General features: G+C 39.9%; 1 protein-coding gene across 6 annotated transcripts in view; it reads left to right on the top strand.

Annotated features, from left to right (window-relative positions):
* LOC118663263 (zinc finger protein 407-like) overlaps positions 1–13,613 on the top strand; it is a 190,078-nt gene that overhangs the window by 22,348 nt on the left and 154,117 nt on the right. For all 6 annotated transcript variants that reach the window (XR_004970010.1, XM_036322710.1, XM_036322714.1 and 3 more), the window contains exon 2: positions 7,516–12,221. Coding sequence is in view for 5 of the 6 variants with exons in the window: in XM_036322710.1 (XP_036178603.1) it covers positions 7,571–12,221 (4,651 nt within the window). In the remaining variant the exon portion in view is untranslated. The remainder of the gene's footprint in view (positions 1–7,515; positions 12,222–13,613) is intronic.

Here is a 13,613-nt window from a genome sequence, read left to right as displayed (position 1 = left end):
TTGATATAGTGACATGTTGAATTATTTCAGTAATTTAAAAAATTAGTTGGGAAATAACAAGTGTAGAAACATTTCCTTCTTTTGTTTTAGAGTTTTTGAAGCTATTATGTAGATAATAATAAAGGGTGTCATTATTTGGTTCCTGCGTATTCATATAGTTGTCATTCTCTTGTCTCCAAAAATATATGAGTCGGGCATTATATTTAGACCATTACTTCTGAATAGACGCATGTGGGTCTTCCCTCAGTCAGTGTTTATGTGTTCTATGTTCTATATGTATTATTTCTCAAGATGAAATTCCTGCCGTGTCCACAGTGAGGGCAGTAGATAGTGTGCCACAGCTGTGGATGAGTAAGAGATGGCTAGACTCAACATTGGAAGGAAGGGAATTCACTCCATTTTAGACCAGGCATTAAAAAAATATTGACCATAACTTCTGTTATGGACATTTTCAAACATAAACAGACTACACAATTTGATGGAAGAGTACTAGTATATTGAATCGCCATGTCACTGTTACTCAGCTTGCATTATTATCAGCACATAGCCTTCAGTATGCCCTTCTTCTGAACTATTTTGAAGCTTATCTTAGACATTTTTCATTTAATCTAGAAGTACTTAGTGAATACCTCTTATATCACAATGTCTGAGAAAGGATTTATGCCCAGAATACATAAGCAACTGTTCCAGCTTAATAATAAAAAAACAACCGAATTATGAAATGGGCAAAAGGCTAACAAGTGTTTCACAGAGCACAAAACAAAGTATTTGGCACCATCCCCAGTCATCAGGGAATTGCAGAAAAGAATGACTAAATTTTAAGGAGTGATACAGTGTCAAATGTGGGCGAGGACGTGGGTCTCTCAGAATTCTTGGCATTGCTGGTGGCTATGTAAAACAGTGTGACCATTTTGCAGATCAGTCAAGTGGTGCCTCGTATAGCTAACCCTGTCCTTTCACCCTGTGACCCAGTAGTACCACCCTTGGGTATTTACACAAAAGAGGTGAAAATAGTCATAAAAAGACTTGTACAGGAATATTCATATCAGCTTTACCATAAGAGCCAAAAAAGGGGAAGCAGCTCAGGTGTCTATTAACAGAATCAAGATATATCCATGCCGTGCATTTTGCTGATATGTTCAACAAAAATATTGTGCTGAGCAGGAGAAGCCAGACCCTCCTCCTTCAAAAGACATATTGTCTGAATGCATTTACATGAACTTTGGAACAGGCAAAATGAATCTGCTATGGAAGAATTTGGAGCAGTAGTTGTCTCAGGACTTAGTGTGAGGTGCATAAAACAGTTTTTTTTGGGGGGAAGTTGCCAGTGTTCTCTGTCTTATGGGACTTCTGTAGACCTCTGAGCTTCTTTTTCTGGCACCTCTCCTTTCCTTTAATCTGCCCTACAGACTCTAGCTGCCCCTCAGCTCTGTTGGGAGACTCCTCCCTGTGCTGTGGCCTGGGTCCTTGCTCTAGGTAGTAAGCTGGGACTCACTTGGTTTAGCTGTCCTCTCTCAGAGATCACTACCCTTTGTTGCCGATGTCCAATGTCTTCTGTTGTTTCATAGATTTTGTGTGTGTGTTTTTTTTCTTTTTCCCTTGTTGCATGCATGAGAGTGACTTTTCTTGACCATAAGGGAGTGTCCTGGATGACGAATATATGTATTTAAAAATAATATATTGCCTCACCCCTTACTTACATTGTAAGGCAGATGTTTCATGTTGTTCTTTGCTGTAATTGCAGAATTTAGAACCAAGACACAGTAGACACTAAGTGGAATTTTTGGAACATACATGTGGTTAATTCATTCTCTCTTACCTCCTTTTATTCTCCTATTACAAATGTTGAATAACAAAACTAATGCTGTACTAAAAGAGCATTTTTAAAATTGATTTTTAGAGAGCTAGGAAGGGAGAGAGAGAGAAACATCGATGTGAGAGGGAAACATCGATTGGCTTGCTTCTTGCACACCCCCTGCTAGGGATCGAGCCTGTAACCTGGATGTGTACCCTGACTGGAAATGGAACTGGCAACCTTTTGGTGCACAGACGATGACCAACCCACTGAACCACACAGGCCAGGGCTAAAAGAACATTTTCTAAAAGGTTCTTTGGAACACCAATCTTTAGATTCTTGATAAACAAAGGGTTCTGTAGTAGAATTAGTTTGAGAAATGCTTATGTACTGAGAAATCCTGTGTAAAGGGATTTTGTTCAAACCAGAGTTTTCTAAACTTATTTGACCAGAGATATAATTAATATTTTCTGGAACACAGTCTGAAGAAATAATATAAGTGCAATAAAACCATGTACATTTATCTTTTTCACTCTTTAACAAGAAACATACAGCATGTCACTATATTATGATACAGTTACAAATACAAGAGATTTTTGTATTGTAGATTATATATGACAAATTATATATTTTTAAGTAGCTTTATTGAGACATTCACATATTATACAATCCACTCATTTAAGCTACAGTTTAATGGATTTAAGTATATTCTCAGATATGTGCAGCCATCACCACAGTGAATTTTACAACATTTTCATCATCTCAAAAGTAGATATACCCTTTATCTATATCCCCTTACCCCCAAGGAACCAGTAATCTACTCTCTGTCTCTATAGATTTGCCTATTATGGACATTTCTTATAAGAAGAATCATATAAGTATGTGGTCATTTGTGACTGGCTTTTTTTACTTAGCATAATGATTTCAATGCTCATCCCGTGGCATTAATCAGTACTTCATTTCTTTTTGTGACTGAGTAGTATTCCATTGTATGGCTGTACCACACTTAGCTTATCCATTAATCCATTGGTGAACATTTGGGTTGTTTCCACTTCCTGGTTGTTATGGATAATACTACTATAAATATTTGTGTACAAGTTTTTATGTGGGGACATACGTTTTCGTTTCTCTTGGGCATATACCTAGGAGCAAAATTGATGGGCTCTATGGTAACTCCATGTTTAGTGATTTGAGGACTTGCCAGACTGTTTTCCAAAGCCGCAGCATCATTTTACATCCCAACTAGCATTGTGTGAGGGTTCTGGTTTCTCTACATTCTCACCAGCATTTGTTATTGCCTGACTTTTTGATTGTAGCCATCCTAGTGGATATGAAGTGGTGCTACCTTATGGCTTTATTTGCATTGCTTTAGCGACTGCTGATGTTGATAATGTTTACCTGTGCTTTTTGGCCATTTGTGTAGCTTTTTAAAAAACTAAGTTTTTATTGATTTCAGAGAGAAGAAGGGAGAGGGACAGAGGGATAGAAACATCAATGATGAGAGAGAATTATTGGTTGGCTGCCTCCTACATGCCCCCTACTGGGGATTGAATCGTCTGCATCCCAGGCATGTGCCCTGACCTTCTGGTTTATAGGTCGATGTTCAACCACAGAGCCATACCACTTGGCAGCAGTTTTGTTTTAATCTGCTTTATAGAGTAGGAGTCCACTGAAACAGAATTTGAAAGGGGGTCTTCTCTATTTAGAAAAAGGAATTAGTAAATTGAAATGTAGTGGTGAAGGGAGTTGAAACTTGGGAGTTTTTTTGCAAGCTGTTTGAGAAAATCCTCCTTTCTTTTTTTTTTTTTTATTGCTTAAAGTATTACAAAGGGTATTACATATGTGTCCATTTTATCCCCCCGCCCTAGACAGTCCCCTAGCCTCCCCTATCCCCCCATGTCTTATGTCCACTGGTTATACTTCTATGCATGCATACAAGTCCTTTAGTTGATCTCTTACCCCCCTACCTCCTGCCCCGCAACCCTCCCCGGCCTTCCTGCTGCAGTTTGACAATCTGTTTGAGGCAGCTCTGCCTCTGTATCTATTATTGTTCAAAAGTTTATAATGGTCTCTATTATCCATGAATGAGTGAGATCATGTGGTATTTTTCCTTCATTGACTGGCTTATTTCACTTAGCATAATGCTCTCCAGTTCCATCCATGACGTTGCAAATGGTAAGAGTTCCTTCCTTTTTAGAGCAGCATAGTATTCCATCGTGTAGATGTACCACAGTTTTCTAATCCATTCATCTACTGATGGGCACTTAGGCTGTTTCCAGATCTTAGCTATGGTGAATTGTGCTGCTATGAACATAGGGGTGCATATATCCTTTCTGATTGGTGTTTCTGGTTTCTTGGGATATATTCCTAGAAGTGGGATCACAGGGTCAAATGGGAGTTCCATTTTCAGTTTTTTAAGGAAACTCCATACTGTCTTCCATAGTGGCTGCACCAGTCTGCATTCCCACCAGCAGTGCACAAGTGTTCCTTTTTCTCCACATCCTCTCCAGCACTTGTCGTTTGTTGATTTGTTGATGATAGCCAGTCTGACAGGTGTGAGATGGTACCTCATTGTTGTTTTGATTTGCATCTCTCGGATGATTAGTGACTTTGAGCATGTTTTCATATGTCTCTTGGCTTTCTGAATGTCCTCTTTTGAATGGTGTCTATTTAGGTCCTTTGCCCATTTTTTGATTGGATTGTTTATCTTCCTTTTGTTAAGTTGTATGAGTTCCCTATAAATTTTGGAGATTAGGCCCTTATCGGATATGACATTGGCAAATATGTTTTCCCACACAGTGGGTTTTCTCGTTGTTTTGTTGATGGTTTCTTTTGCTGTGCAGAAGCTTTTTATTTTGATGTAGTCCCATTTGTTCATTTTCTCTTTAGTTTCAAGTGCCCTAGGAGCTGTATCAGTGAAGAAATTGCTTCGGCATATGTCTGAGATTTTGTTGCCTTTGGATTCTTCTAGAATTTTTATAGTTTCCTGTCGTACATTTAAGTCCTTTATCCATTTTGAGTTTATTTTTGTGTATGGTGTAAGTTGGTGGTCTAGTTTCATTTTCTTGCATATATCTGTCCAATTTTCCCAGCACCATTTATTGAAGAGACTATCTTGGCTCCATTGTATGTTCTTGCCTCCTTTGTCAAATATTAATTGAGCATATTGGTTCGGGCCGATTTCTGGGCTCTCTATTCTATTCCATTGATCTATATGCCTATTCTTGTGCCAGTACCAGGCAGTTTTGAGAACAGTGGCTTTGTAATACATCTTGATATCTGGTATTGAGATCCCACCTACTTTGGTCTTTTTCAGGATTGCTGCAGCTATTCGAGGTCTTTTTTTATTCCAGATGAATTTTTGGAGAGTTCGTTCTAGATCTCTGAAGTATGCCGTTGGTATTTTAATGGGAAGTGCGTTGAATTTATAGATTGCTTTGGGTAGTATGGACATTTTAATGATGTTGATTCTACCAATCCATGAACATGGTATGTTCTTCCATCTGTTTATGTCTTCCTCTATATCTTTTTTCAACGTCCTGTAGTTTTCTGAGTAGAGGTCTTTTACCTCTTTAGTTAAGTTTATTCCTAGGTAGCTTAATTTTTTTGGTGCGATGGTAAACGGGATTGTTTTTATAATCTCTCTTTCTGAAAGTTCACTATTGGTGTATAGAAATGCCTCGGATTTCTTGGGGTTAATTTTGTATCCTGCTACATTGCCAAATTCATGTATTAAGTCCAGTAGCTTTTTGATGGAGTCTCTAGGGTTTTGTATGTATAATATCATGTCGTCTGCAAATAAGGACAGTTTTACTTCCTCTTTTCCAATTTGGATGCCTTTTATTTCTTCTTCTTGCCGAATTGCAATGGCTAACACTTCCAGTACTATGTTGAACAGGAGTGGTGAGAGGGGGCATCCCTGTCTTGTTCCTGTTCTTAGGGGAAATGGTGTTAGTTTTTGTCCATTGAGTATGATGTTGGCTGTGGGCCTGTCATATATGGCTTTTATTATGTTGAGGTATGATCCTTCTACTCCCACCTTGCTGAGAGCTTTTATCAAAAATGGGTGTTGAATTTTGTCAAATGCTTTTTCTGCATCAATTGATATGACCATGTGGTTTTTTTCTTTCAATTTGTTTATGTGATGTATCACGTTTATTGATTTGCGGATATTGTACCATCCTTGCATCCCTGGGATAAATCCTACTTGGTCATGGTGTATGATCTTTCTGATGTACTGCTGGATCCGATTTGCTAAGATTTTGTTGAGGATTTTGGCATCTATGTTCATGAGGGATTTGGCCTGTAATTCTCTTTCATTGTGTTGTCTTTACCTGGTTTTGGTATTAGGGTGATGCTGGCTTCATAGAATGAGCTTGGAAGTGTTCCTTCCTCTTGAATTTTTTGTAGTAGTCTGAGGAGGATAGGTTTTAGTTCTTCCTTGAATGTTTGGTAAAACTCCCCTGTGAAGCCATCTGGTCCTGGGCTTTTGTTTGCTGGAAGCTTTTTGATGACTGCTTCAATTTCTTCCATAGTTATTGGCCTGTTGAGATTTTTAGATTCTTCCTGATTGAGTTTTGGAATGTTGTATTTTTCTAGGAATTTGTCCATTTCCTCCAGGTTGTCTAGTTTGTTGGAGTAGAGCTGTCCATAGTATTTTTTAACAATCATTTGTATTTCTGTGGGGTCTGTTGTTATTTCGCCTCTATCGTTTCTGATTTTGTTTATTTGGGTCCTCTCTCTTTGCTTCTTGGTGAGTCTGGCTAGAGGTTTGTCAATCTTGTTTATCCTTTCAAAGAACCAGCTCTTGGTTTCATTGATTTTCTGTATTGTTTTTTTGGTCTCTATGTCATTTATTTCTGCTCTAATCTTTATTATCTCCTTCCTTCTGCTCACTCTGGGGTTTTCTTGTTGCTCTCTTTCTAATTCTTTGAGTTGTAGAGTTAGATGATTTACTACCATTTTTTCTTGTTTTTTGAGATAGGCCTGTAGAGCTATAAACTTCCCTCTCAGGACTGCTTTCATTGTGTCCCATAGGTTTTGGATTGTTGTGTTTTCATTGTCATTAGTTTCCAGGATGTTTCGAATTTCTTCTTTGATTTCATTGGTAACCCAATCAATATTTAATAGCATGCTATTCAGCTTCCAGGTGTTTGAGTATTTTGGGTTGTTTTTATTGTAGTTTATTTCTAATATTATGCCATCGTGGTCTGCGAAGACGCTTTTTATGGAAAATCCTCCTTTCTATGGAAGATAGCATAGTGTTGCTTCCTGAGTCACAGCGTGGTGATATGGTGTTCCCTAAATCTAATTCGTATTTTTCATTAAGGGTCATGTGATCAAATTAATCTCAATATGAAGGAAATCTTATTGAGGCTAATTTTATAATATTTTTCATCCAGAATTTCTTTTTTTTTTTTTTTAAATATATTTTATTGATTTTTTACAGAGAGGAAGGGAGAGAGATAGTTAGAAACATCGATGAGAGAGAAACATCGATCAGCTGCCTCCTGCACATCTCCTACTGGGGATATGCCCGCAACCCAGGTACATGCCCTTGACCAGGATCGAACCTGGGACCTTTCAGTCCGCAGGCCGACGCTCTATCCACTGAGCCAAACCGGTTTCGGCCAGTATTTCACCTTATGTTGATTTTTGGATTAACATGTGTGTCTTTTTTTATGTTCAAAGGTTTAATACCATGTTTGTTTTCCTCACAGGTTATGAGTGCCAAGTGAGCTACCCTGGCAGAGGAGCAGTGTCGGCACATTAGTAATGATGGATACTGAGAAGAAACCAGAGAACGATGAGGACGAAAATGTAAACAAGGAAGCAGAAGACTCAAGGACTGTTTCATCTCAGGATGTGGAGTGTAGGCCCTTGTCTGATTTGGTAGTGAATTCCTCTGAGAATTCCGCTAGCAAAAGAGCTTTTTCAGAGTCATCAACCAGCGTTTTTGTAGAGGAAGATGGAAATAAACATGCTTCCAAGCGAATGAAATTCAGTGAGGCTGAGCCCTGTAGGTCCGAAGAGCAGGGTGTTCGTGGGTTCTCCAAAGTGGAGGTCCCATCCAGTGAAATGGTGAAGGCGTCCTTCCTGAATGACTGCTCAGATGGAGATACATGTCCTCCCACCTCGTTTTCCCTTCTCTGCAGTTCTAGCCCAACTGACACTGTTTCTCTGAAAACAGACACCGAGAAGATGATTGCTCAGGAAATGGTATCCCTTGACCCAGAAACAAAATCTTTCCCTAGCAAAGAGGTTGCTAGTGTTGGTTGTACCATCGGGAAGATTGATTCAGCTTTCAAGTGCAACACGTGTGACCGTTTGTTTTCTTCTTGCTCGGACCTGGAGAAGCATGCTGAATGTCACATGCCGCTGTCTATGGAGCCTGCCCACTGCCCCTGCAGCCATGGAGCGGAGAGCAGCCCAGCATTGCAGACCCATGCCACACAAGCACATGGGTCACGGACCGTCTTTTCTTGTGACCTTTGTGGCTTTCAGTGTGTGGAAGAGAACCTTTTGAACGCACATTGTCTTGGAAAAACACATCTCCGGCGCCAGAATCTTGCTGCTCGTGGAGGATTTGTGCAGATCTTAACAAAACAGCCTTTTCCTAAGAAATCATGTACCATCGGAACAAAGAATGTTCGTGTAAAACCAAGAGCATCTAAACAAATAGCAAAGAATAGCGATTCAAAAGGACTAAGAAATGGTGGAAGCAAATTTAAAGATTTCAGAGGCAGCATTTCTAAGCAGAGTGGAAGTAGCAGTGAGCTTCTTGTTGAAATGAGGCCGTCCAGGAGTACTTTGCTAGAAAAGGGAGAGATTGTTCAAGAAAATGTCACTTCCTTTGGTACAACTCGAAATCCTGAAAACCAGAATAAAAAGTTAGGAGCATTAGTAGCCTCACAGGGTCTCTTAGATAAATTGGAATCTACCAAAAAGACTCTACAGACAGCACATAGTATCAGTGCAACCTCGAGACCGAGACCTGAGCGAAACATTCTCATGTTGGCTAATAGCTTCCGACGACGAAGCGGCCCTTTTCCTTTAAAAGGCCAAGCCAAGAAAAGGTTTAATCTTTTAGGAATTAATAAACGGGGCACTAGTGAATCTCCCAGGATATATATGAAACACGTTAGAGCACAGATGAAAACAGGTGATTCAGAGTCCATGCCTAAACACATAGAAACGGGTGGCAGTACCCACAGTCTGTGTGTATCTTCCTCAGAAACCCTGGACCTGAAGCAGGATGAAAGAAATGCCCACCTTGTCAGCTACTTTGACCCTCCCACAGTGAGGGCAGCTTCTGACCGTCAGATGTCATATACTTGTACAGACTGTGGCCAAGTGTCTACAAGTAGGACAGAGTTGGAAGTCCACATGAAAAGGTGCCATGCAAAAGAGGTGAAATTGTCCTGCCAGACATGTGACTTCTCCAGCATGTCGAGGAGGGACCTACATGAACATTTGCACAATCACCAGCTTCAGCAAACTGCCTCTGTCCTCAGTTGTCAGTGCTGCTCATTTATTTCCTTGAATGAAACACATCTTAGAGACCACATGAAGGAAAAGCACAGTATGGGCTTTCTCTGTTCTCCCTGTAATCTGTACTTCTTGTCTGAGAAGGACATGGAGGAACACAAGACAACTGAGAAGCATATTCGCTTATTGATTCAACCAAAGACTTCTCAATCATTTAACAATGATTTGGTTTTACAGACTTTACCTTTAAGTACTTTAGAATCAGAAAACACAAAGGAGACTATGAGTGAGTCAGAAAGAGTGGCTCAGGAAGAACTGACTAAAACCCGGGTAAGCCATGGAAGTGAAGTAAGGCATTCCAATAAACCTCAATTTCAGTGTAAGAAGTGCTTTTACAAAACACGGTCCTCCACTGTTCTCACACGACACATAAAGCTTAGGCATGGTCAGGACTACCACTTTCTTTGTAAAGCATGTAATCTTTATTCATTGAGCAAAGAAGGAATGGAGAAACACATTAAGAGAAGCAAACATCTTGAAAATGCTAGGAAAAATAATATTGGCTTAAGCTTTGAAGAATGTATTGAAAGGGTTTGTATAGGTGCAAATGACAAAAAAGAAGAGGTTACAATTTCTGGAAATGAGAGGACAGAAGGCGACGTAGAAGGTGTGCAATTTCAGGAATGTAACTCTTTGGAGAAGAGCATACTCACTGCCAAGGAACAGCCACAGTCTGGCGTAATCTCCAAAGATGATGAGTTAGCTTTGACCACCACTCCAAAGAGAGGGAGACCCAAAGGTAACATCTCACGGACATGTTCACACTGTGGCCTCTTGGCTTCTAGTATTACAAATCTGACCGTTCACATTAGACGAAAACATAGTCACCAATATAGTTACTTATGCAAAGTGTGTAAGTATTATACTGTAACTAAGGGAGATATGGAGCGTCATTGTGCTACCAAGAAGCATAAAGGACGTGTAGAAATAGAAGCAAATGGAAAACAAAGTTCAGATATCATTATTGGCCCTGAGGGGGGTAACCTTGAAGCCTGTAGTAGGAGCACCAGTTCAGATGAACAGGCTAATAAGTCAGCTGAACCAGATCCCTCCAGTTCAGAAAAACCAGGACAAGAGCACGGAGATCCAATTGAAGTTGAAGTTGAAAATGTATTTCATTCTACGGATGGGGAAGCTGGCAGTCATGTTATTGATGAGAAGGAACAAGTATCTCTAGAACCAGAGGCCCTGATGCAGCAAAGGGAAGTATGCTCACAGAGAGGTGCTCTGAGCACAAGTGACAATAAATGTGCACACTGCGAGTTTAGTGCTCACTCTTCAGCTTCCCTAGAACTGCATGTAAAACGGAAACACACAAAAGAGTTTGCATTTTATTGCATGGCATGTGATTACTATGCTGTGACTCATCGAGAAATGACCAGGCATGCAGCAACAGAAAAGCACAAGGTGAAAAGGCAGTCTCACCTGAACTCTTCTGACGTGGGAGCAAGTCCTTCAGAAATGTCCAAAAACGTCGTCATACCTGAGGAGCAGCATCGACAACATTCTGAAGAATTTCAGATAATTTCAGACCAATCACCTGAAACTCTTAAATCTACAAATGCTACTAGTCGTTCTGTTTTAGATGAGAATACTAACTTAGACATGTCTAAAGTACTCTGTGTTCCTGACTCTATAGAAATTGAGACTGAAGAAGAATCTAATCTTAGTGAAGGTCCTTCGTTTTGTGAAACTTCGCAACAGCCCCTTGCCCAGGACAAAGTTAGGAAACCTGAGGAAGTGGTGACCCTTAACATTTCCTCTAATGGCTCCCCAAGCAAATTTCAGAATGAAAATTCAGGAAGTTCAGCTTTAATTTATGAGACAACAAAGAACAATCACAATAAATTGAATGACATCAGTGATCCAAGTGCACATTGTGATAGCGATGGAGGGAATGGAGGAGACCATGGAGGTGAAATCCTCAGTAAACATGGATGTCTCGGAGATCTGGATGGAGCCCATTCAGCTGAAAGCACCATCCCTGTAGTGATGAGAATGATGGGAGGACAGCTAAACCTGGATAGCCGTGGTCAAGACCAAGTTGGAAATGTGCAGAGTTCAGTGGATTTGAAAGCTATGCAAGGAGATTCTATCTTGGAAAATAAGGAAATTCTGATGAATTCCCAACATGAAACTGAAGTTGTTATAGAAGAGGATGGTCCAGCTTCTGATAGCACGGTTGAAAGTAATGATGTTTATGAAACTATAATTAATGTTGATGATAAAGGACAGGCCATGTATAGCTTTGGCCGGTTTGATTCTTCCATAATAAGAATAAGGAATCCGGAAGATGGTGAATTGATAGACCAGTGTGAAGAGGGTCTGATAACAACAGAAGTGAGAATGAGTGAGTCACCCTTAAAAGACTGTGCTCAAGGTGTGAAAAAGAAGAAATCTGAAGGCAGCTCCTTTGGCGAATCCACACGAATCCGTTGTGATGACTGTGGTTTCTTAGCAGATGGGTTAAGTGGACTGAATGTTCACATAGCCATGAAGCATCCTACAAAGGAGAAACACTTCCATTGTTTGCTGTGCGGAAAGTCCTTCTACACAGAGAGCAACCTGCATCAGCACTTGGCTAGTGCTGGCCACATGAGAAATGAACAGGCCAGCGTGGAGGAGCTTCCGGAGGGCGGGGCCACCTTTAAATGTGTCAAATGTACAGAGCCCTTTGATTCGGAGCAAAATTTATTTCTGCATATTAAAGGGCAGCATGAGGAACTGCTCCGGGAGGTGAATAAGTACATAGTGGAAGACACTGAGCAAATCAACCGAGAGCGAGAGGAGAATCAGGGAAATGTCTGCAAGTATTGTGGCAAGATGTGTCGCAGTAGCAATTCTATGGCATTCCTGGCCCACATCCGCACTCATACAGGTATGTGAACCGCGGCACCTGTGCTTCTCTATAACATGCCCTTGAATGGTAAAATCTGGACATTCCCTCCCACCCGATATGCAATCCTTGCTGCAGTTGTTGCTGGCCCTCACTCGGTTCACATGACTGCTGGGTGGTGCTTGGGACAACTGCCACAGTCATTTTTGACACTTAACATCTATGAGGGCCTGTAGGCCTCATTGATCTCAAAGGCAGGCTCTTTCATAAATACCTTTCAATTTTATCAAAAGGCCTAGTGCCTCTGGTGCTTTTGTTACATTCCTGTCTCTTACAGCTTTTCACATGTTTTAGGTCCAAACTGTTTGGTTTTTCAAGGTATCTATTAAGTGACACTATTTCAGAGCAGCAGTCGCCAACCTTTTGGACTTCATGGACCACCAGGGGTCCACGGACCAACGGTTGGCGACCGCTGTTTCAGAGGACATATTAAATGACTTTTGAGGAATGAGATAATAAACATTTTCATACAATTTTACGGATTTAAAAATATTCATTGCCTGGTAGTTTATATCCAAAAGTATAATTCCCAGGCAACAGAATTCTACTTTCAAAGATCAGAAATAGTCAACAGCTTTCAAAGTCAGTATGTTCAGGGGTTTGTGTTCATTGATACAGGACCTGGTAGAACCTGGTGAGTCTCTGCTCTGCTTCGTGGTTAATTTTAGGTAGATATTTTTTAAAAACTTTTTTTTTTTTCTGATAAATGTATAAGCCAATGTTCTAAATTTATGTAAAAATTCACTGCACTGTTTCTATAAACCTGCCATACATTCTTTATTTAAAATAGACAGCTTTTCTAAATCATTGTGCTCTGCTTAGACAAGTTCTGTCTCCATGGTTGAATTTATGAGTGGATTTGAATAATAAATTCACATTTTAATGAACATATTTTCATTAGAACTGTAAGGTTTATTTTACTGTACTTTAAAATAATGGCTTATTATTAAAGCTATACTTTAAATTCATGCAGTTTTTGAAAATTTTTGCATCATCACAGGAGAAAGACAAAAGAATATGAAACATTATTAATAGTTTAGGGTGATTAAACATAGATAAAAGTTTTTCATTGGAGAAAGTATCAGGGAAACCTGCATAAGGTTGTTCTAGGTTCTAGGTGAATATCAGCATTGTACTCTTGATTCCAGCTATTCCCAGTGCAGTGGAGTCCTGGTGGTGGTTTGTTGGCATTATTAATACCTCTGTGCATGCTGTATTACAGCTTACTTTCTGAAATGATACAGTTTTAGAAATTGGGCTTGTTCACGTGCACAGAAAAGATGTACTTTCTTAATATGCCCTCTTAAGGCAGATAAAACTGAATAAAACTAAGAGGAAAATGCTAATGGAGCTCTTTTTAGAATTCTTTATGCA

Source organism: Myotis myotis, unplaced genomic scaffold, assembly GCF_014108235.1.
Source record: "Myotis myotis isolate mMyoMyo1 unplaced genomic scaffold, mMyoMyo1.p scaffold_m19_p_9, whole genome shotgun sequence".
Lineage (NCBI taxonomy): Eukaryota > Metazoa > Chordata > Mammalia > Chiroptera > Vespertilionidae > Myotis > Myotis myotis.
This window is presented reverse-complemented; position numbering and strand designations above follow the sequence as displayed.